The sequence below is a fragment of the Bubalus bubalis genome, chromosome 3, assembly GCF_019923935.1.
Source record: "Bubalus bubalis isolate 160015118507 breed Murrah chromosome 3, NDDB_SH_1, whole genome shotgun sequence".
Taxonomy (NCBI): domain Eukaryota; kingdom Metazoa; phylum Chordata; class Mammalia; order Artiodactyla; family Bovidae; genus Bubalus; species Bubalus bubalis.
This window is the reverse complement of record NC_059159.1, coordinates 22,927,287-22,947,964: the sequence shown is the minus strand read 5'-3', so window position 1 is coordinate 22,947,964 and position 20,678 is coordinate 22,927,287. Positions and strand designations below refer to the sequence as shown.

Below are 20,678 nucleotides of genomic sequence, written 5' to 3'. Positions count from 1 at the left end.
GAGCCAGGGGGCCGGATGTGCTGCAAAAAGTGGGGATGCTCTGACTTCGGCAGTTTTTTAAATAGCTGCAGAGGCAGAAAAAATAGCCCCCAAAACTCCAACTTACCACTCCTGAAACACATCGATTATTGGATGGACTGAGATTTAAATAAAAGCACTTCAAAGGCAGGGAGTTTTAGAAAGGCTCTCTTGATGAAAGATCATGATGTTTGTCCTCATAAAGTGTGTTATTCTTCTTTTGTTTGAAAAGATGTGTCATTGATACATATGTGATCATTAGGACTTATCTCACACTTAACTGAAAAATTTATTTGTGGTCACCCTCTCCTACTTCTCATGTCAAACTGCTGAGAAATTTTGAAAACAGAGTTTAGCCACCTTCAGGGCGTGTGGGTGTTCTGTTAGAAAACAGGCTCTTTGGCCACAGGGAAGGCAGAAGCTGGGTCTGCAGTGATGGCAGGCGTGCTCGATGGTGAGTGGCTGGTGGAGGCACGAGAAAGTGGCGAAGACGTGTCAGGGGCTGGGGGTGAGGTCACTCCTGTTGCTTTTTCATTCTGTAGACACTGGATTCTGAGAGATTTGGCAAACGAAAACCTCTCTTCCCTAACATTTCCGAAGCATGTTATGCTTGTTCCAAAACTTGTCACTGCCACACAGTAAGGGCTTCAGGGAGGAAAAAACACAAAAACACAAAAAGGATTGAAAGAACCAGTTTCTGTTCTTGAGGACTCTCCAACCTAGACAGAGAGAATAGTTGGAACTGGGGAAAAATAAATGCTAAAAGTTTAGAAAGGGTTGCCTTGCTCTACAGAAGCTTCTATTCTAAATGCCATGTTTGAGGCATTTAAGCGGGGGTGGGGGATCATGTCTTCTGTATAAAGGATTATAAGGCAAAGGCAGGGCAGTCTGGTACAAACTATCTATTTAAATGTTAAGGGAATACAAAAACTTCAGGAGTACTTTCGGAAGGGAAAGTATTCTTGGAAAATCTAAATTTTGAGAAGGGTCTTAATGAACTGGTTGGATTTAGATGTTCAGAGACGCAGAAGAGAAATCCTAATTGAGACATGAGCATGAATCAAGACAGACACGAGGGACCATCCAAGCTATGAGCAGGGAGGAATGAGAGTCTGGATACAGCAGTATCAGGGAGCATGGAATAAAGGATTTCTCAGACTCCACTTATCCCTCCACACTGTGCAGCGGCAACACCCCCAGGCAGTGCAGAGGCTGCGAGCAAGAGCTCTGGAGTCAGATGGCATGGATTTGATGTTGCCTCCTCATTACTAGTGGTGTGAGCTTGGGTTAGTTCCTTAACCTGTCTATGGCTCCATGTCCTCATGTAAAATGGGGATAATAATTGTATCTACTTTAACTAATAAGGGCTTAGAACAGTACCTGGCACACTGAAAGCACTTGGTAGACATTAGGGGTTTTTTTGGTTTGAATCGGCTTGTATTTTCTTTCTTTCCTTTTTTGCTAAAAGAAATTTGTTTTTTTAAGGAAACTTTATATCACCAACATAAATGGAAAACCAGAGTCACTTGCCACAAATAGAAGGTAACTATGAAAAATAAAGACAACGAAACACAGCAATTTATTACAGTTTGATCAGATACTGTAAGTACCTGTAGACAAAGATCCCCTCTTTCTTTGCTAAAAATAGAGTTTACGAGTATGCGATTAGTGCTGAAGACAACTAACATAAAGTCAAAATCTTTCTCCTTGGTATAATCAGGAAGATTCAAAGAGAACTAAAAAGAAAATCATTTTCTAGCCATGTAGATCAAGGTTTTCAAATGCCCTGTGAGCCTCCCAGCCTTTTGCTGCCAACATTTTGGGGAACGTTGAAAAAAGGTAACACATGGTGGGACCAAACGATACCCACCCTGAACAATCAACAGTCGGGCTTAGATCTGGACAACGGCAAACCTCTAATGCTTTGGAACAAGAGAGGCTTGCGGTCAGAATGTTATTTTAAGGCTATTAATGTAACAGCAATGTGTAAGGTGGACCAGAACAGTGAGAAGTTGGAGACAGAAAGACTTGCTAAAAGACCTAATCAGACTGATTTGTCCTGCATCCCCACTACCTTAAGGCCAACTTGACAGCTTCCAGACAAATACCTCAGAGAAAAAAATATGTTAAGAAAATCACCATGCCTTAACTACTCAATAAGTAGTAGGAAGACCTTTGCCAAAGTAATCAGTAGTTCTTCTTTCAAGTGCCAGACTGGCTGTGTCTCTGATCAGAGCTGTTTGGAAGAATAAGACTGGAATACAAAAGCTGGCTTAAGTCACAAATATTCATTCCCCTGAAAGTGACACAGAAATGATGAACTTTGGTTTCCTGGCCTTTTCAACGTTACTGATGATTTTTCAGTGGAGCTAACTCTACTCAGTTCCTCCAAATACCAGGAATCTCTGGAAGTCTTTTTATCTTTTTGCCTATCAGAGAGGCTCCAAAAAGTTTCCGAGATGGGGCAGGCACATCCCAAACTCTGCTTTTATTCTTTCTCCCAAGAGTTTGTTTCGCCTACTTAGGCCAACGATTTCACAGTCTCTACCACCTGCAGCACATGTCAGAAAACAGCTGAGTGCTAAGGTTGTAAAAGGCAAAACAGCAAGAGGAAAATCAGCTCTGGATGTGGAAATATGTGACTGAGTTCTGTGGTTAACGCAGACCATTGTTCATTTTTAAGAAGATGGGAGAGCCTCAGATCTTCACGTGCACGCAACCTGCCCTCATCAGATCCCCTCATCTCCGAGTTACGGTAACTTGAATAGTGCAGATGATTATCAGTCACCTGTAGACACGATGACTCAATGTGTATGAAACTCAGGAGGGGTAAGCTACAGTAATTGAAAAGCCAGCAGCTCACGTTTCTTTAGTAACACACTCATAAAAAAGGTTAGTCAAACCACAAGAGTGTAACTGCTCCCAAACCTGCTCAGAGCCTCCAGTCCAGCTTCTAGTCAAAATCAAACCACACCTCTGCGTGATTAATGAGAGCAGCTTCGGGCTGAAGTGGAGGTTTTCTTCCAATGAGAATACAAATGGCAACAAGTGCTAAGTTTAGAAACCCAGGCTGCCTCATGGGGCTGTTCTCTACCTGTGATTCCTTTTAAAGGTGTCAATCCCTACTGCCTAGGCTTTTGGTAACCCTGAACTGAGCATCTGCCCATCCTGAGTTGTGGCAATGTGGTGAGGGCACATGGTTTTTGGCTGCTAAGTGCCAACCTGAAAGTACAGAATCACAGCCTAGAGCTAAAAGGGACCTTAGCTGGGCACGTGGGTTCAGACTTCTGCCCTGGGCATCCAGGGACAAGATCCACCCCTCTAACCTGTTTACTTCTCTACTTCACAGTACCAAGCACTGGGCCTTATGTGTAAATACTAAGAAGAATAGCTACTATTTATTGAGTCCTACTATATACCCAGTGCCGTCCCAGGTACTTAGCATATTGTCTCATTTAACCTAAGATGAATTATCATCTCTTAGTCAGATGAAGGACCTAAGGCACAAACAAGTTGACTAATTCGCACAGGTTGCTCAGCTGGTAAATGGAGATGTGATCCAAGGGCCCATGTATTTCAGTAAGTGTTTGAGCATTAACTGTTTCCTGGCTGCTACCTTACCCGTGTCTCAATCTCACCACCAGCAATGACTCTGGATTCTCTGCTGGGATGGTTCCCATAAGCATAGAAAAGCAACTATGCTTTGTTCTATATGGACCAGTACCATGCATTCAATAAAGATCTAGATGCATAGAGTTGTCATGATGTCCATAAGTGCTTAACAGAGTACTGGCACATGTGAGCACTCAATAAGTAGTAGATCTATTATTATTATTGTTGTTAGCTTCATACCATGTTAGGTGCTTTGAAGAATACAAACTTAGTTGCAATCCAACAGGAGATGTAGCATGTACACAACTTCATTACACATTAGTATCCTTAATACTATGTGGTGGAACAAAGTTTAGAGTAGCCAAGATAGCAGAGAGAGGAAAAAACGTACCACACCTCAAATATACCAAATAACATGGGGCAAATATTAATTTATTCTTCGTCTAAAGTCTGCTTGAAATCTGAGGTGGTGGAAGTGATGGTGGTAGAGACAGTTACATATATCACGAAAAGCAGACTGTTAAACCCACCTGGACTGCAGGGGGAGGAGAGAGAGAGGACTCAGGACAGTATGGGAATGTAGACCACGTGGAGGTTTAGGGCAGATGGGAGGGAGGGCATTCCAGACAGTGAGCATGGAAAGAATGATAACACAGAAGTGGGAGTAGTTCATTATGGCTGAATTAAAAGATTAGTTGGCTGAAATGATACATTTAGAAAAGACAACTTAGAGACAGATTGTGAAAGGCTCAGAACGCCTGGGTGGTTTAGATTTTATTCTGATGAGAAGCCATTGAAAGATTTTTTTTTGACGAGGAGGAGAAATGATTTTGACATTAGAAAAATAACAATTCCGATGTGATAGTCATCACAACAGGGTAATGTGAAACACCAGGGTTTTCATTAAGTCTTTAAGCTTCTTCAAATCACTTAACTGTATCTGCTGATACTTCATACCATTTCCCACGTGTATCATCACTTACTCTTACTCCAAGCACATACCCTCCCCCTAAAAAAGGGCAGGTAAGTAGGGTAAATGGAATATCTGATGATGGTGATGGCTCTGATCTCACTCTAAGTGAGACTGAAGTGGCTAACACCTCTTCCAGGAGGAGGAGAACAGAGGGTAGGAAGCCACAGAACAAGAAGCAGGAAGGAGGAGAGAGAAAAGAGAGAGTTGTGGGGGTGGCGGTGAGGAAAACTGAGCTGGAGACCACGTTCGGTTGCTGCAGAAGCCTTTGTCCCCTGTGAGTCACCATGAAGTGCTATTTGGTTGTCATCTGCCCTGATGGAGTCACCACAGCTCTTTTCTCAAGAAAACACACCCTTAAGAGAGAATGACTGGCCTTCAAGAATTTTTCTTCCACCAGCTTTCAGTGACTAGGTCCTCCCCTTTTCAAAGCCCCCATGTAGCGCACACGACATGTACGGCTCTGGGTGACTTTCTGCGGAAGGAAGGCCTTGGACTGCAGCACATTCTAGACCCAGGCTCTGGCCCTGCTCTGTCACCCACGAGCTGCGTCTCTCCATCTTTCCCATCCCCCTTCCTCCCTTAATGAACAAACTTCACCTACTGGTTCCTAATATTCCTTCAAGTTCAAAAAGGCTATGACTTTGGAGGCTTATAGGATTAGGGATTTCGGCCCTTTGGGAAGGGACAGGAGAAGATACTTTTTGCTTTTAGAAATAGGCATTAAAACTGCTTCCTGTCACCCTGTTAACCAAAGCAGACAATTTCTCATTAGTTACTTCACAGGGAGAACCGATAGTGTTTGCTGAAGTGTCAAAACCTCACGACATGTTTACCGGGGGTGAGTGAGATCTTTTTTCATGTTCTTTTCAACGTGAAAACTTCCTTTAATAAAGTAATACATGAAATTAAAAAAAATAGGGAGATGCTATGGTAACCACTTTGGTCTGAATAACACATCTGTTTTTGGAGAAAGAATGAATATCAGAAAAAGAAATATGCAGAAATGTAGTCATTTTCCTCCTCCCTCCAGGAGAGAAATCTGGCCTCTATTTTGAGCCAAGTATTTGAAGATGGCCTAGTTAGAAGTATAGTCAAGCAAGTCTTGAATAAGATTCAGAGAAAAGACACTCCTTAAGGGGGTTAGGTGCTAAAAGCAAGGTCTCTTGTCCTTTGGAAAGAACAACTAAGAAGAATTATTTTGATGACGTAAAGATGCTGATTTCTAATGAATGTGTGTCAATTTATTTCCCATTTTATAGAAAGTGATACAACATTTCTTGGAGAATTAAAAAAAAGGTGATTCATTTTTCTCTTCGTTGGGTGATTTTCTCGTCCTTACTCTTCAACAGAGGCATGTTTTTGTGTTTCTAAATGCATTTAGACAATACAATCCATCCTGCTTCCTCTGTTCATCTCTGATGGGTGAAAATGTTTTCTATGGGTAATTATCTCAAGCCTGTTAGGAAAGTAACAGGCTGACCTGATGGTATAATCTTCACCTTTACCCTCACAGTTCAAGAGGTCAGAGAAGCCAAGGCTGGTCTGGGAGCTGTGCAACCATCAGCCAGGATTAAAGGGAGTAACTCATTCTTCCTTCACATTTTACCCATTGCCATTTCCCTGGCAGTTGAATCCTTTCAGAAAATGGTGCCTTGGAGAGGAAATGGAGGAGAGAAAAGAGGGAGGGAAGATATTAGCTCCACTAGTCTTACATCACTACATCCTGAATACTGCATGGTGTCATAATGTTCCTTTAGTTCCCCTTTGAAATTATTCTTTTCTATCAAAAAAGCTGATTAAGTTAAGTGATTCAGAGAGTTTTATTAAAAAAAAAAATCTCTTAAGGTTCAGGGTATAAGCTAATGCTAGAAGATGAGAACAGTGCTAGGAACCAGACTATCACACACATGGCAGGAACTCTACAGACATTTGCATGATAAATGAATGGACAAAAAGAGTGGATGAATCGGTAGTAATATACTAAGTAAAATATGTAAATGTTGGACTAGTGTAGATGTCTTATAGATACTCAGGTTAAATGACACCTTTCTGAAAAAAACACCCTAAATTATATGATATGGTTTATAACATACAACAAATATATAATAACATATCATATCTATACAATCTTGAGAAAAAAAGTTATCCGAAGTTATACATATTGACTTAAAGTGGTGCTCATAATTGCTGGCTTTTATACTTCATCTTACAGACTTACAGAATGATGGAGCTGAGAGGGACCTTCTGGATCACTTCATCACCTGTTCAGTCTATTCATTTCACAGATGAGTAAACAGAGGCCCAGAAAGATTATGTGATTTGTCTAAACACACACAATTAAGAAATGACTGAACTGGAATCAGAACCTGGTCTTCTGGCTCCTAATCCAGTGCTCTTCCTACTGCACATTACCACCATTTACAAAAAGAAACAAAAAAATTCCCCCAGCTATTCAGGGCCCCCAAGTCCTGAAGTTGCTACCTCAGCTCAAATCAAGAGCTAACTAGACTGGGTTTCCTGATGCCATCAGAGAGAACATGATGGCTCAGAAGATGAGAGAAATCAGTACCTACCAGATCAGCATCCCTCCTAAGTCTGGAAATGGAAGAGTGAAAACCCTCTGGTCATAATGGTCTTAAACAAATGGAATGGATCCCTGATGCAATAAGCAAAATGGCATGGACTTGGACATATGAAACATGTGTTTTTAAACCCATGAAAATACCAAAGCAACTTATTAAGTAGGGGTTTAGTTCAAGGACAGGTTTAAGGAAATTATATGAACTAAGTACCTTCTCTCATATTTTAATTCTCTTAGACCAACATGCATTGACCATAAGTGGATTGAAATTAAGTCATTTTACATTTTTTTCTTGCCCATTTGTCCCCCAAATTACATTATATTCATGGCACAGAATAATAATTTGAGCTTCCTTTTGTACTCCAGCCAGAACCTCTTTACATAAGTACAGCTCAAAAGATGTATGAGCAATATTTTAATATAATATCTTGGTGTCATGATTGGTCCACTGTGCCTAAACTCCATATGGAAGTCACTGCATGTCCCCTGACACTTCCCTCCAGGAGAGGGAAGTTGGTAATGAGGAAAGAGTCTCTCTAAACTGAAATGCACCAACTTTAGTCTGACACGATTTATTCTTACAGTAACTAAAAGGATACAAAAACTTCTCAGCCAATCAACATAAAATAAATAAGCATAAAGACCAAACTGGATAGCTTTGGAATATATGGATTCCTTCAATATATCTCTATAATTCACATAAAATTAAAAATCTAATTAGACCGGAATTTAGAAATTATCTAGACCAGAATAAAATTTAATCAGATTAAAAAACCAGGCAGGCGCTTGATACCTGTAAAAGCTATTGAAAAGAATAAACACAAAAGAACTGAAGTAAAAAATCAATAGTAGCAACAGCTTTAGAAAAACAAACTGACAGGTTTCTAAAATATTACTGGTGTTGAAGAAGGTCTATTTTTGTGTGATAACTATTTTTGTTCAATATCACCGACTTTCAATTTATAGCAAAACCGATACATTCAATTCAGCTGCCTACTCCACAAATACAAATCTATTTTAAATATCATAGTCACATTTATGTAAACATCTGGGAGAGTTCAACAAAATATTTCTGCCATTTGGCAGTCCTAACACTTTAACGGACATAATTATTTCTTAGCCATCTCATTCTTGCTGTGTTTTTTGACAATGTGAAAACCAATGGTATAAAAATTAACTCCAGTAAGACAAGTGACTAAATCAAACCTTGTTATTTAAATCTATGCATTCTCAACCACATTCTTTTAAAACCAATTCTCAATCAAATTCAAGAAAATATAGCAATATATTTTAGAGCCTGAAAAAAGTTTGAGCATGATAAGGGAACCAACTTGTAAAATATAATTACAAAAGATTACAAAAATGCTATCTTGAACATCTTACTGGTGTAAATTGCACAAACTCTCTCATGCAACATATGTCATTCAAAATAAAGAGGAAGGAACAGCATTTCTAACACCAACTTCATTTAAGATACTGGATACCAAATACTCCTCTCTTTAGTATTTAAGATTTTTTAGTTAAAAATATTTTATTTTATTTGCTCTAGTTATCAAAGTGAATCCCAAAGAATAAAACTTGTAAATGGAAAAATCAATTATCTTAACAGAGATTAAACTAGGAAAGGCCTGGGTAGTAAGCATCCTATGTTATCTCATTCAAACTATCTGCTAACAACAGCAGGAAAAAGGGTTGTATTCTTACCAATGAATTTCTGAGGCATTGAGCTTTTTCGCTTTGCCACATTGCTTGCTAATCTGTCCAGAACGAGAGCTCTTTCACTTCCCATCTCTGCTTTGATGTGTCTTGCCTCCACACTTGCTGGTTTGGAAAAATGAAAAAAGAAGAGGGAAAAGAACACGATGATAAATGGAGAGAAAAAGAAATACACTGGAAGGAAAACTGTCAGAGGTCTGATGCTGTTGTTACCTGTTATTACTGCTCAGTTTCTTGCTTGGGGTACCTGCTGTGGTCAGTGAAGCCAACACCAGGGCACATTCAAATCTTGCAGTCTTATGCTGACATGGGAAAGCCCGACCCATCCCCAACCAGTACCTTCATTAGCAAGAGGAAGTATTAAATAAACAGCCTGGACGTGGTTGGTTGCAAAAAGATAGATAGATGGAGATCTTCTAACCCCCGATCAGCCTTCTTTCTGATTCTGAGTAACTGCGTGTGACACCTGCAGACTGATATAATTCTTCTTAACAACTTTGAAAAAAAAAAAAAAAAAAAAGGATGGTGCCCCAGATTTACTGCTCTGTTTATGTTAATAGCACTTTTGAAAATAGATACACTTACCCAGACAGCAAGAAATCTACTCAGTGATTTGTGTATTGAAATTCTGAGTGGTTTTTTCTTTTTCTTTTTCTTTTTTTTCCAGCATGCTCCTTTCAGTTCCTATCTTTTAAATTCTATTTTTCTGGTCGCAGCATTGTCTGTTTCTTATGCTCTTCACATTTCAAAACTGTCTCGGTTAAAATTTCCCTGAGCAACACTTCTGTCTTGAAATTATAGAGCAATTTGTATAATGGATCTTTATTATATTTCTAATGAAAAATGTGAATAAAAACTGACTAACAATATGGTCTGATTGTCAATCCACAAACAGACCTTTAAGTGGTATAGGTCTGTAGTTCTCAGACCTGCCTGAATATTAGAATCACCTGAAGAGCATATAAGACACACTTATGACCAGTCCCCTTTCAGATCAGTTAAATCAGGACCTCTGGTGTAGGGGCCTAGGCAACAGTATTTTTAAAGCTCCAGATGATTTTTAAGATGCAGCAAGAATTGAGAAGCACTGAAATAATATATAAATAGTGCCAACATAGAATCAAACTGGAATAAATGTAGTATAATTTAGTCTGGTACAGCACACACTACCCAATAAGAGTTTACATCTGAAGTTCAAAGAGACGCCAGCTGCTCTAAACACAAGGCTTTACATTTTAACACATGATGCTAGTCCAAGGTAGGGGTCAGTAAACTTTTTCTATAAAGGGTCAGAGAGTATTTTAAACTTTGTGGGACACATACAGTCTCTGTTCCATACTCTTTGGTTCTCCCTTACACTTTACAAATGTTTAGCCCTAAAGTGCACAAGTAGGTTGCTGGCTGCATTGGGCCTGAGGGTCATAGTTATGCACACCCCTGCCCTAAGCAAACACGATGTGATGCTACAAACATTTCTCTCTGTTTTATCATAAGCATTTCTGGAGGTCCAAACTAAATGAAGTATCCATACATTCCCAATGTCTCTAAGAAGAAGAAACTGAAATCAGTTTAAGGGACCAGAGTAAAAAGCAAGTGATGAGTGCACAATGGAATTTCCCACCCCCACAAATATATACACAGATTTAGGAATTGTCAGTACTCATTCTGCAGTTAAAAGAGTTTATTGTATGAAGAGATTCTAGGGAGATGGTGAAGGACAGGGAAGTCTGGTGTGCTGGGGTCACAGAGTCAGACATGACTGAGCGACTGAACAACGACAATATACAGAAATAATGTTCCAAGTTTCATGGTCTCTGGGACATTCAGAACCACAAATGGACACACCCAGAGAGAAGAAAACTGGTCATCTCTGCAGTAAATGAAAGACAAAGAAAGACCTCAAGGGCAAGACTGTCAAGAATGGCCAGGGTGAGAGTTCAGAGCCAAATCAGAAAAAAAGAATTCAAAGTATTAAATAGTTTTCATTTTATTATTAGCACCTTTTTGGTTTTGCTTTTTAAAAACTCCTTGCCAGTCATTACACAATAAATTATAAAACTCAATTCAAGAATAAAGCTCAAGAATAAAATGAAATCTGGCTCCAAAAATGAATAAGAGATTGATGACAATGACTATATTTGCTAGACTTTGTTTCTTATCAAAAATAATTCTGTCCTCTAAAGAAATAAATCCAAGTCTCCAGTTTAAGCTATAATAACACTGTTTGTATAAATGAAGATAAGGATAAAAATAAGGGGGCTGGGCAGCTCTGGGGCTAGTGGTAAAGCACTGTGACTTCAGCTGACAGATCACTGTAAATAACGGGTACTTTAGTGACAGGACGCTGCTACTGAGCGAAGTGGGTCAAATTCTGTCCAGCACAAGGATAGGTTTAAATGACCAAACAGGAAACTATTATACATATTATTTCCTTTCACACAAACCACCACCAGATGTGGCACTACCCAGAGCCCCAAGAGCAGAGAGATGAAAGACAAAGGCCTGGGATTTGAAGTAAGCTCCTGAGGCTGTTATAAGGAGGCTTTTCTTAGGAGTGTGGAAGAGGCAGCTCAGTTTGTGCTTTGACTTGGTTCCAGCAACCTTGAGGGGATTAAATCTAGGTAAGATCCTCCCCCACCCCACCCCTGCCCCATGTATTAATTATCAAAAAGATTCATAGTAAAATAAGAATGAAAAACAGTACTTCGGGAATTTTAAACTTTCTCCCCATCTTAGCACTTTCAGGCTTTCAGACACTCCGCTAACGGCCCCTTATCACCCAGAGGTCTGTCAGCCCCAGGGCTCCCTGCAAGCATTATGCTGTCAGTTTGGTTTTCCCGTTTGGCTCTCAGGAGGCCCTGTCTACATTTTACCAAAGTCACCACCAATCACCACAAGCATCTTTCTGAAGACACATATTCTATATATTCTACATCTGGGAGGATGCAAAAGCGGGTATACAATGACCTGAATAACGTAATTGGGGCCTGTCACTAAATGGCAACCTTTAGAGATAACATCTTCTTTTATCCCTGGTTACTCACCAAGCTTGTCTTGACAGTCATTTCCAGGTAAATCATACTCTGGAAATCAGTGACCAAATGCCTGACATTTAAAAAGATAAAATTCTGGAGTGTTGATGGATACACAGATAATTTGAGGCAAACAGGGAGACTTCCCCATACTCTACAACACTGATTCGATTGAAAGGAGTCCTCTGAAACTACTAATCTTCTTTTCTTTTGCCATACCGAGAGGCCTGTGGGATCTTAGCTCCTCAACCAGGGACTGAACCCCCACCCCCTGCATTAGAAGGCAGAGTCTTAACCACTGGACCACCAGGGAAGTCCCTGAAACTCCTAATCCACAGGGCTGCCATCTACCAACACCCTCCTGCAGGGCCATTCACTCAAAATATCAGCTTCATGATGCCAATCCTCAGTGTATATGTGCATATACTCTAGAGATTAAGTTAATCTTTACTAAATTAACTGTGTTTTCCAATTGGCAAGTTAGGTAAAGGCTACAGTTTCAATTGATTATGGCTTGGAAGGAAAGTTATGACCAACCTAGATAGCATATTCAAAAGCAGAGACATTACTTTGCCAACAAAGGCCCGTCTAGTCAAGGCTATGGTTTTTCCTGTGGTCATGTATGGATGTGAGAGTTGGACTGTGAAGAAGGCTGAGCACCGAAGAATTAACGCTTTTGAACTGTGGTGTTGGAGAAGACTCTTGAGAGTCCCTTGGACTGCAAGGAGATCCAACCTGTCCATTCTAAAGGAGATCAGTCCTGGGTATACTTTGGAAGGAATGATGCTGAAGCTGAAACTCCAGTACTTTTCCACCTCATGCGAAGAGTTGACTCACTGGAAAAGACTCTGATGCTGGGAGGGATTGGGGGCAGGAGGAAAAGGGGATGACAGATGAGGATGAAATGGCTGGATGGCATCACCAACTCGATGGACGTGAGTTTGAGTGAACTCCGGGAGTTGGTGATGGACAGGGAGGCCTGGTGTGCTGCGATTCATGGGGTCACAAAGAGTCGTACACGACTGAGCGACTGATCTGATACTCTCATTTTCTTCCCCCAAACTTTCAGTCTACTGCCTTGCAGTTATTGGACAACTGCTGTACTAAATGATGCACCCTGTAAAACACAAAGAACTGCTTTGGAGTCAAGACAATCTCTTTGGGATTACAAGGAGTCCAAGCAGTAGACTGAAAAGGGAAAAAAAAGGACTTGAAGTTTGGTCCTCTGCTTCAACTTTAAGACCCAACTGTCTATTTATACAAACAGTCTAGACGTGTTATCTTGCCACATCATGTCTCAGAATTTAAGTAGAGGGAAACCAGTTTGGCAAGATAGTGAGGGAACAAGATAATGGGTTTAAATGACGAAATAGGAAATCCGTTCCTGGGTGGTGTTTGGCAGTTTAATGTTGCAAGGGGTGGGTGTGGGGAATATGGGATGGTGGCAAGGAACAATTTGCACACTTGGTTCATGAGTGAGCATAGTAGGAGTAGGACTAATTCTGGGTCAGTTCCCCTTCATGTTACTTGCCTACTAGTATACAGGGGAGATAACCATTTTCATGAGCAAAATGGTTTTAATGACATATTGGAAAAATAAATAATCAAATTCATCCTAAATCAAAATTATAGAATAAGTTACTGTCTTTAATCTCTGTACAAGTGTTAATAGTTCGTCTGTTTTTTAGTTAACTGGTTGCATGATGTCATTTCTATTTCAGTGATTGTAGATTTAACTATATAATTTGTTGTGTTTTTGTTCAAAATCCATCATTAGATGTTGAAGTGTTAAATGGAGCTCAAATAAGAGACATTGCTTCCTGTCTCTTCTATACTGTGGTCAGCCAGTAGCTGATGGAGAGTACAAAGGGGTGATATTATGCAATAAGAATTGTCTAACAAGAGATTGCTATCAAAGAGCAAGCCAGGTTCTAACAAAAAAGTTGCATAAAACCGTTGCCTTTTTGAGCATGTACAATGAATACTACTTGTGAGTTAGTATTGACTTTCTAAAAAGAATAATCTGTTGGGAAAATAGACATTTAAAACATTTTAAGCTCTTTCTTTGGACTGCTATTTGGTAAAAGTACGGATTTTTTCCTGAAATTCTCATGCTTGTATTATCTCAACCACAACAATGAGGATGAAGATAAAAGGTTTTGACTTCTAGATTCATAAATAAATATAATTACTCAATTACTTTAAAAATCTTGTTATTGCTAGAACTCATTGTCATACAAAAATATGTCCCGCTCCAAGTATTCATAATTTGTGTGAAATGAGGCTAAATGAATCTCTATACCAGCTGTTAGTCCCTTTCTGGAATAAGGATCAAGCTAATGAGAAAATGAAATCTGTGGTCGTCTATATTCATTCTTCTTTTCATATATACTCCATTAAGACAGCAGAATTGGGAGTATCTTGATGATGTCTGGTATAGAAACTTGAGCTGAAGTAATACCATTACATGTGTCTCTGTTAGACCTTTATATTATATTAATAGATCCAGTGCTCAGTCCCTTGTTGGACTGATTTCTTTGAGGGTAGGGGCTTAACCTCCACTCATCTTTACAAATAGCTCTGACACAGAGCCTGGTCCAGGAGAATGCAATGAATGCTATCAGAACAAATGAAAAAGATCAGCAAGGGCAGGAGTCTTGTTGTTCAACACGATCTTCTTTTGCAGACTGGTCTCCAATCCAAGGTCTTTTCATTTGTCCTGCTTCCATAAAGGCCTGATTCCTGACTGGGGCAGGTTTGTCCCAAGGCTCAGCTCTCACAGTAGGCTACACTTCAACTTACTTGATGAATGGTTGGATAGCATCACTGATTCAATGGATAAGAACTTGGGAGAACTCCAGGAGATGGTGAGGGACAAGGAGGCCTGATGTGCTGCAGTCCATGGGGTCGCAAAGAGTTGAACATGAGTGAGCAAGTGAACCTCTTGCCTGGAAAATCCCATGGATGGAGGAGCCTGGTGGGCTACAGTCCATGGGGTCGCTAAGAGTCGGACACGACTGAGCGACTTCACTTTCACTCTTCGCTTTCATGCATTGGAGAAGGAAATGGCAACCCACTCCAGTGTTCTTACCTTGAGAATCCCAGGGACAGGGAAACCTGGTGGGCTGCTGTCTATGGGGTCGCACAGAGTCGGACACGACTGAAGCGACTTAGCAGCAGCAGCAGCAGCAGAGCAACTGAACAACAACACTTGATGAATAAGTGCCACATCCACAGTAGAGCATCATCCCTTTAAAAGCTAGTAGTAGGGTTTCCTCAATGGTACAGTGGATGAGAACCCACCTGGCAAGGCAGGGGACACAGGTTCGATCTCTGGTCAGGGAAGATTTCACATGCTGCAGAGCAACTAAAGCCTGTGCACTACAACTGCTGAGCCAGCACTCTAGACCCACAAGCCATAACTACTGAGCCCATGAGCTGCAGCTACGAAGCCTGCACACCCTAGAGCCTGTGCTCCACAACAAGAGAAGCCACCACAATGAGAAGCCTGTGCATTGCAATGAAGAGTAGCCCCAGCTCACTGCAACTAGAGAAAGCCCAAGTGTGGCAATGAAAACTCAATGCAACCAAAAAGAAAAGAAAAGAAACAGGAAAAAAACCTAGAGATGAAGGGATAAGAGGTACCACTGGTGATACTATATTGGTCAGGTTCAAAATGGAACACTATGTCCAGACCTGGACTCCCAATTCTAAGAAGGAAACAATAGAAACCATGTAGGGAGCTGTGACAATAATCAAAGGATTGGCTTATGTTCGATTAAAGATTCTTTATATTTTGGATTTTAGGAAAAATCATAAGAACTATTTGAAATATCAAAGATAGACATGACATGCAGTGTTTACCATTCTTGATTAAGCTGTGACTTTATACATTTTCTAACCTGAAACCACCATAACAATATATTTGTTTTTTTTTTAAATCAAAACTTGCTGACTTAGTTAGCCTTTTATTTTTTTGCTGAGACTTTAAGTGTTTTGCATGCATTCATCAAACCAACCTATGAAATGCAAATTAACTCAACCTCTGTATTTCAGTATTTCCTGAATCACTTTATACCACTGAAGATAACAAAAAAAGATTCTTTGAACACATTTCTTTTTAAAATTTAATTTAATTTATTTATGTTTGGCTGTGTTGGGTCTTCACTGCTGCTTGGGCTTTTCTCTAGTTATGGCGAGCAGGGACTAGTCCTTAGTTGTGTGTGGGCTTCTCGTTGCAGTGACTTCTCTTGAGCACAGGCTCTAGGATGTGCAGGCTTTAGCAGTCGTGGCACATGGGCTCAGTAGTTGTGGCTCCCAGGCTCTAGAGCACAGGCTCAATAGTTGTGGCAGACGGGGTTAGTTGCTCTGAGGCATGTGGGAGCTTCCCAGATCAGGGTTTGAACCCGTGTCTCCTGCATTGGCAGGCAGATTCTTTACCACTGAGCCACCAGGGAAGCCCCTCTACTGCCACTTTTCTAATTTGAAATTCCTAAAAAGGTCATGGGGATAGGAAGTAAGGTGGTAACCTTGCTTCAAAATCACTAATTTTGAACATATTGTTCATAGAAGATATTTTACTCATGTTTTCCCCTACTTCCAGGACAATCGAGACATACATACATACGAAAATGTCTATTAATTAGTATGTGTGCTATTCTACTTTTGCTAACTAAATAATATATAACCTTCAAAAATACATAACTAATTAAGCCATTTTTCCAAAAGTAGAAAAAAACTAAATCCCATTAACTAATAAATGAATGGATAAAATGCAGTGAATCCATATAATAGAATATTATTCAGCTATAAAAAGGAATGAAGTGCTACCACATGGATGAACCCTGAAAACATTATGCTGAGTGAAAGAAGGCAGATATAAAAGGCCACACATTTTATGATTCTCTTCATGTGACATGTTCAGAATAGGCAAATTCTTAGAGACAGAAAGTAAATTAATGGTTGATGGGGGCTGAAGAGGGGGAACAGGAGTGACTGATAAGGGGTACAGAGTTTCTTTCGAAGTGACAAAAATGTTATGAAATTAGAGTGGTGATGGTTGTATAACTTTGTGAATACATTAAAAACCACTGAATTGTACACTTTAAAAGGGTGAATTTAATGGTATGTGAATTATGTCCCAATATGTCTTTGAAAATAAAAAAATAGCTAATCATGAAAACAACAAAAGTTCTATTGATTTTTAAGCAAGTCATTGAATTTTTGATGAGTTTCAGTATTCTCAACTCTAAAATGAAGAGGTGGGATCAGATGCTCTCTTTAATTTGTCTTGCTTTAAATATTAATGATTCTACTTGGAATATAAGAGTTTCATAACTTGAGAATTTCTCATAGTAAGAGCTTTGTCTATCGTCTGAAATATGGAACTTCAAGTAACGATGCCCAGGTATTGCCTGACTAAGCTTAAGCATGTTGCTTAAAGACGTCAAAATCCAAGTTTTAGGTTTTTAAGGGTAAACATTTCTCTTTAGAAATAAGGAGGAAATCCAACTCCTTGATAAAACTGAACACGCCATCAGGATAAAAAGCAGAAGCAGTGCACACCAACGGAATTCAGTTGGCCAGCTCCTAACATCATAACATAGGCTTTATCTAAAACAAAAGTTTCCTTTCACTCAAAACGGATACAGTTAAACTACTCAAGATTTCCACTCCATTTTTCCTGAGTTTCACATTATTTCTGTCACATTTTTGTAATGTTTCTGTTTTAGAATTTTCAAACTATTCAATTGTAACCACTACCATCAAACACCAAATCCCATGAAGATTTATACCTACTCTAAGCAACTGGTTCAAGTAACCAAATAAAAATAGCAGGCAATCCAAGCTGCAGAACCAGTGACATGAAAGTCGCTCAGTCATATCCAGCAACCCTATGGACTATACAGTCCATGGAATTCTCCACTGGACTGGGTTGCCATGCCCTCCTCCAAGGGATCTTCCCAACCCAGGGATCGAACCCAGGTCTCCCACATTGCAGACAGATTCTTTACTGTATGAACCACTAGGAAAGCCTAAGAATACTGGAGTGGGTAGCCTATCCCTTCTCCGAGGGATCTTCCTGACTCAGGAATTGAACCGGGGTCTTCTGCATTGCAGGCAGATTCTTTACCAACTGAGCTATCAGTGAGGAAGCCCAACCAGGTTGATGGTCAACTATATGGGTCAAAGGACAACTGCAGGGATGTTACACAAAAAGGTTTCAGGTTGTTTCAACTCAAGAATGAAAGGAAATAAAACCACAACTGATACACGGAAAGACATCTGGTGTTTCAACCAATTGCTACCAGGCATATAATTCAAAACATGGAATAAAATATGAAATTCCCAGAGCCAAATATAAACATCACAATAAATCATATGAGCGAACAAGTACATGATTTGGGGGCCCTGTGCAAAGAAAATCCTTGTGGTTTTAATGAACTCTGCCCTAGCCAACCCTCAAGCTGCCTCTAGCCTTAATCTTTGCCTTTTTCAGTCAATGGCAACTGCGTTCTTCATCACATTGCACATCAATCTGTTAACAAATCCTGCTGGTTCTATCTTTATACTATATAGAGTTAGAACACTTTGCACCACCTCTACAATTACCAAGACAATTTTCTTTTGCTTGAATTATTGCAATGGCCTCCTAACTGGACTCCCCAGTTTCTAATCTTGCCCCCAATACAACCTATTCTCAGTAGCAAGTAGAGTGATTTTTTTTTTTAATGAGAAGTCCAATCATGTCACCTCTCTGTTCAAAACCTTCTGAAGATTTTTAATTTCATGCAGAGTAAAAGCCAACATCTTTACAATGGCCTACAAGGCCTGATAAGATCTGGCTTCCTATTTCCTCTCTGGCCTCATGTCCCATTACTCACTTTCTTCCAGCCATACAGGACTACTTACACTTCTTTGAATTCAAGCCCCAGGGCCTTTGCACTTGCTTTTTCCTAGTGATCTGTAGGGCTCTCCCCTCATGCTTTTAAGTCTGTTAAAAGGTCAGCTGGCTGATGTTTCTCCTAACTCACCTTCAGCCCCCAGTACCTGCTTTATTTTTCTCAATAGCAATTACTACCTTACAAAACATCAGACAAAACTGCATGTTACTTTTTCATTTTGTTTCTAGTCTGTTTTTCCCAATGAGAATATAAACTCCATGCGGGCAGGGTTTTTTGTATTTTGTTTACTATTGCAACCTACCACCTAGAACAGCAGGTGCTCACTAAATATGTCCAGAACAGGTGTTGCATGAACTCACCAGTCTCACCCAGGTCAGTGCTCTGAAGAAATGTACGGCAGCGCTCCTTGTGCTCCTCAAGGGAACTTCTCTGCTTGTAACTCCTTCCGCAAAACTCACATTTATAAGGTTTCTCAACTATAAGGAGAGCACAAGGGGCACTCAGTGACCCTCAGGGGTTATAGAACAAACGGTGTATTGGGGCCCTGTGAAAACTGTCCCCTAGGAAGGAGACTGCTGAGAGAAGCCAGAGTACTTGGATACTTGTGCATCTACTTTACTTTTAAATTCAGTAAACTGAAACAAGGTTATGGCCTATGATCGATTCTCATGTACCCTTTGAAAGGATAGGTTCCTTCCACAAATGAAAGGATTTAGACTTAATCACTATCCTGGAGCACAGTGTTTTGGCTCCAGATCCAATCTTGCTTTTTCAGGAAAAAAATACAAAAAGGAACATTTTCTTTTTCAAGGAGATTCGTGTGGTTTAAGAATGAAGTAGGGAGAGATCCTGTATTCTGTGACATTCAGCTGCCTGTAAGTAAAGAATGCTGCAGTTTGTGGGTATTAGCCACTAAAAGTCTTTTTAGAGCATTGACCTATTTCAATAAATGTAGCTTGTCTTTGCCCAGTGGCTATAGCAAAGTCTGGGCTCAATTAATAAAAACTGACCTAACCAACTGAGGATCGTTTTGAATAATAGAAATAAGAAGAAATTTCAAAAAATGACTTCATCTTAATTTCTAAGATAAAGCAAAAATTTCCTCAAAAGTTCAACCATACACTACAGGCCACCTTTAATCTCCTAACTCTTCCAAATGCCTTACTGTTATAAACAATAACTTCAACTCTGTGTGCAGGGCTCACCTTTCTGACTTGTCAATAAAATGTACACCAGAAATTTTTCAGAATTTTAGGGACTGAGATTTTTTTTCTTTTTCAAGTCCTCTTGCTCTGTTTAAAATAGAGCCTTTGGGGCTTAAAGCACTGAAAGATCCTTATGGAATCACAAATTAAAATAAATGCAGGTTTTCTGGGGCTAGGAATGTTAAGTTTCTACATAAATTGAGGTCCTCTAGAATCTTAAAAATGACTGCTATTGTTGGATCTTACCTGGAAAAAGCAATAGAAAAGAACTACTCTAATTTTTTGGACCAAACTCACCCTTAGCTCATTACTTTGAACAATGAGCTGTAAAAGAAACCCTTCTTTTACCCTTTACCATCTCTCACAGTGGGTTTTCTTGGGGCTGATTTGTTTAATCCTTAGTCTCTGAATTGTGACCAGTTGCGGGTTTAGGGCTGGGTTTTAGTCAAAGCAGAATGTGGATTAACATAAAAACAAGCCCTTTTTTTCCCCCTTCAATTAAAATTTTGTCAGATAACATCAAGAACATGAGGTCCCAAATTTGAAAATAAACCCAGTTTTATTTTTCTAGGAGGGAAATTCTAAATGTTAGTTTAATGTGGTTAAAATAAGGAGTGAAAACATCAAGAGAGAACA

The 20,678-nt window shown here is 39.7% G+C and overlaps 1 protein-coding gene across 8 annotated transcripts in view; it reads right to left on the bottom strand.

Annotated features, from left to right (window-relative positions):
- Positions 1 to 20,678, bottom strand: part of IKZF3 (IKAROS family zinc finger 3) — a 93,341-nt gene that overhangs the window by 6,744 nt on the left and 65,919 nt on the right. For 5 of the 8 annotated variants that reach the window (XM_006068572.4, XM_006068571.4, XM_044939008.2 and 2 more), the window contains 2 exons: positions 19,197 to 19,313; positions 8,889 to 9,005 (listed from right to left, as the gene is read on the bottom strand). In XM_006068572.4, the coding sequence (XP_006068634.1) occupies positions 8,889 to 9,005; positions 19,197 to 19,313 (234 nt within the window). Of the gene's footprint in view, positions 1 to 8,888; positions 9,006 to 9,113; positions 9,969 to 19,196; positions 19,314 to 20,678 lie in introns of those variants that run through there. The other 3 variants (XM_006068578.4, XM_006068577.4, XM_025280192.3) reach the window with 3 other exon arrangements.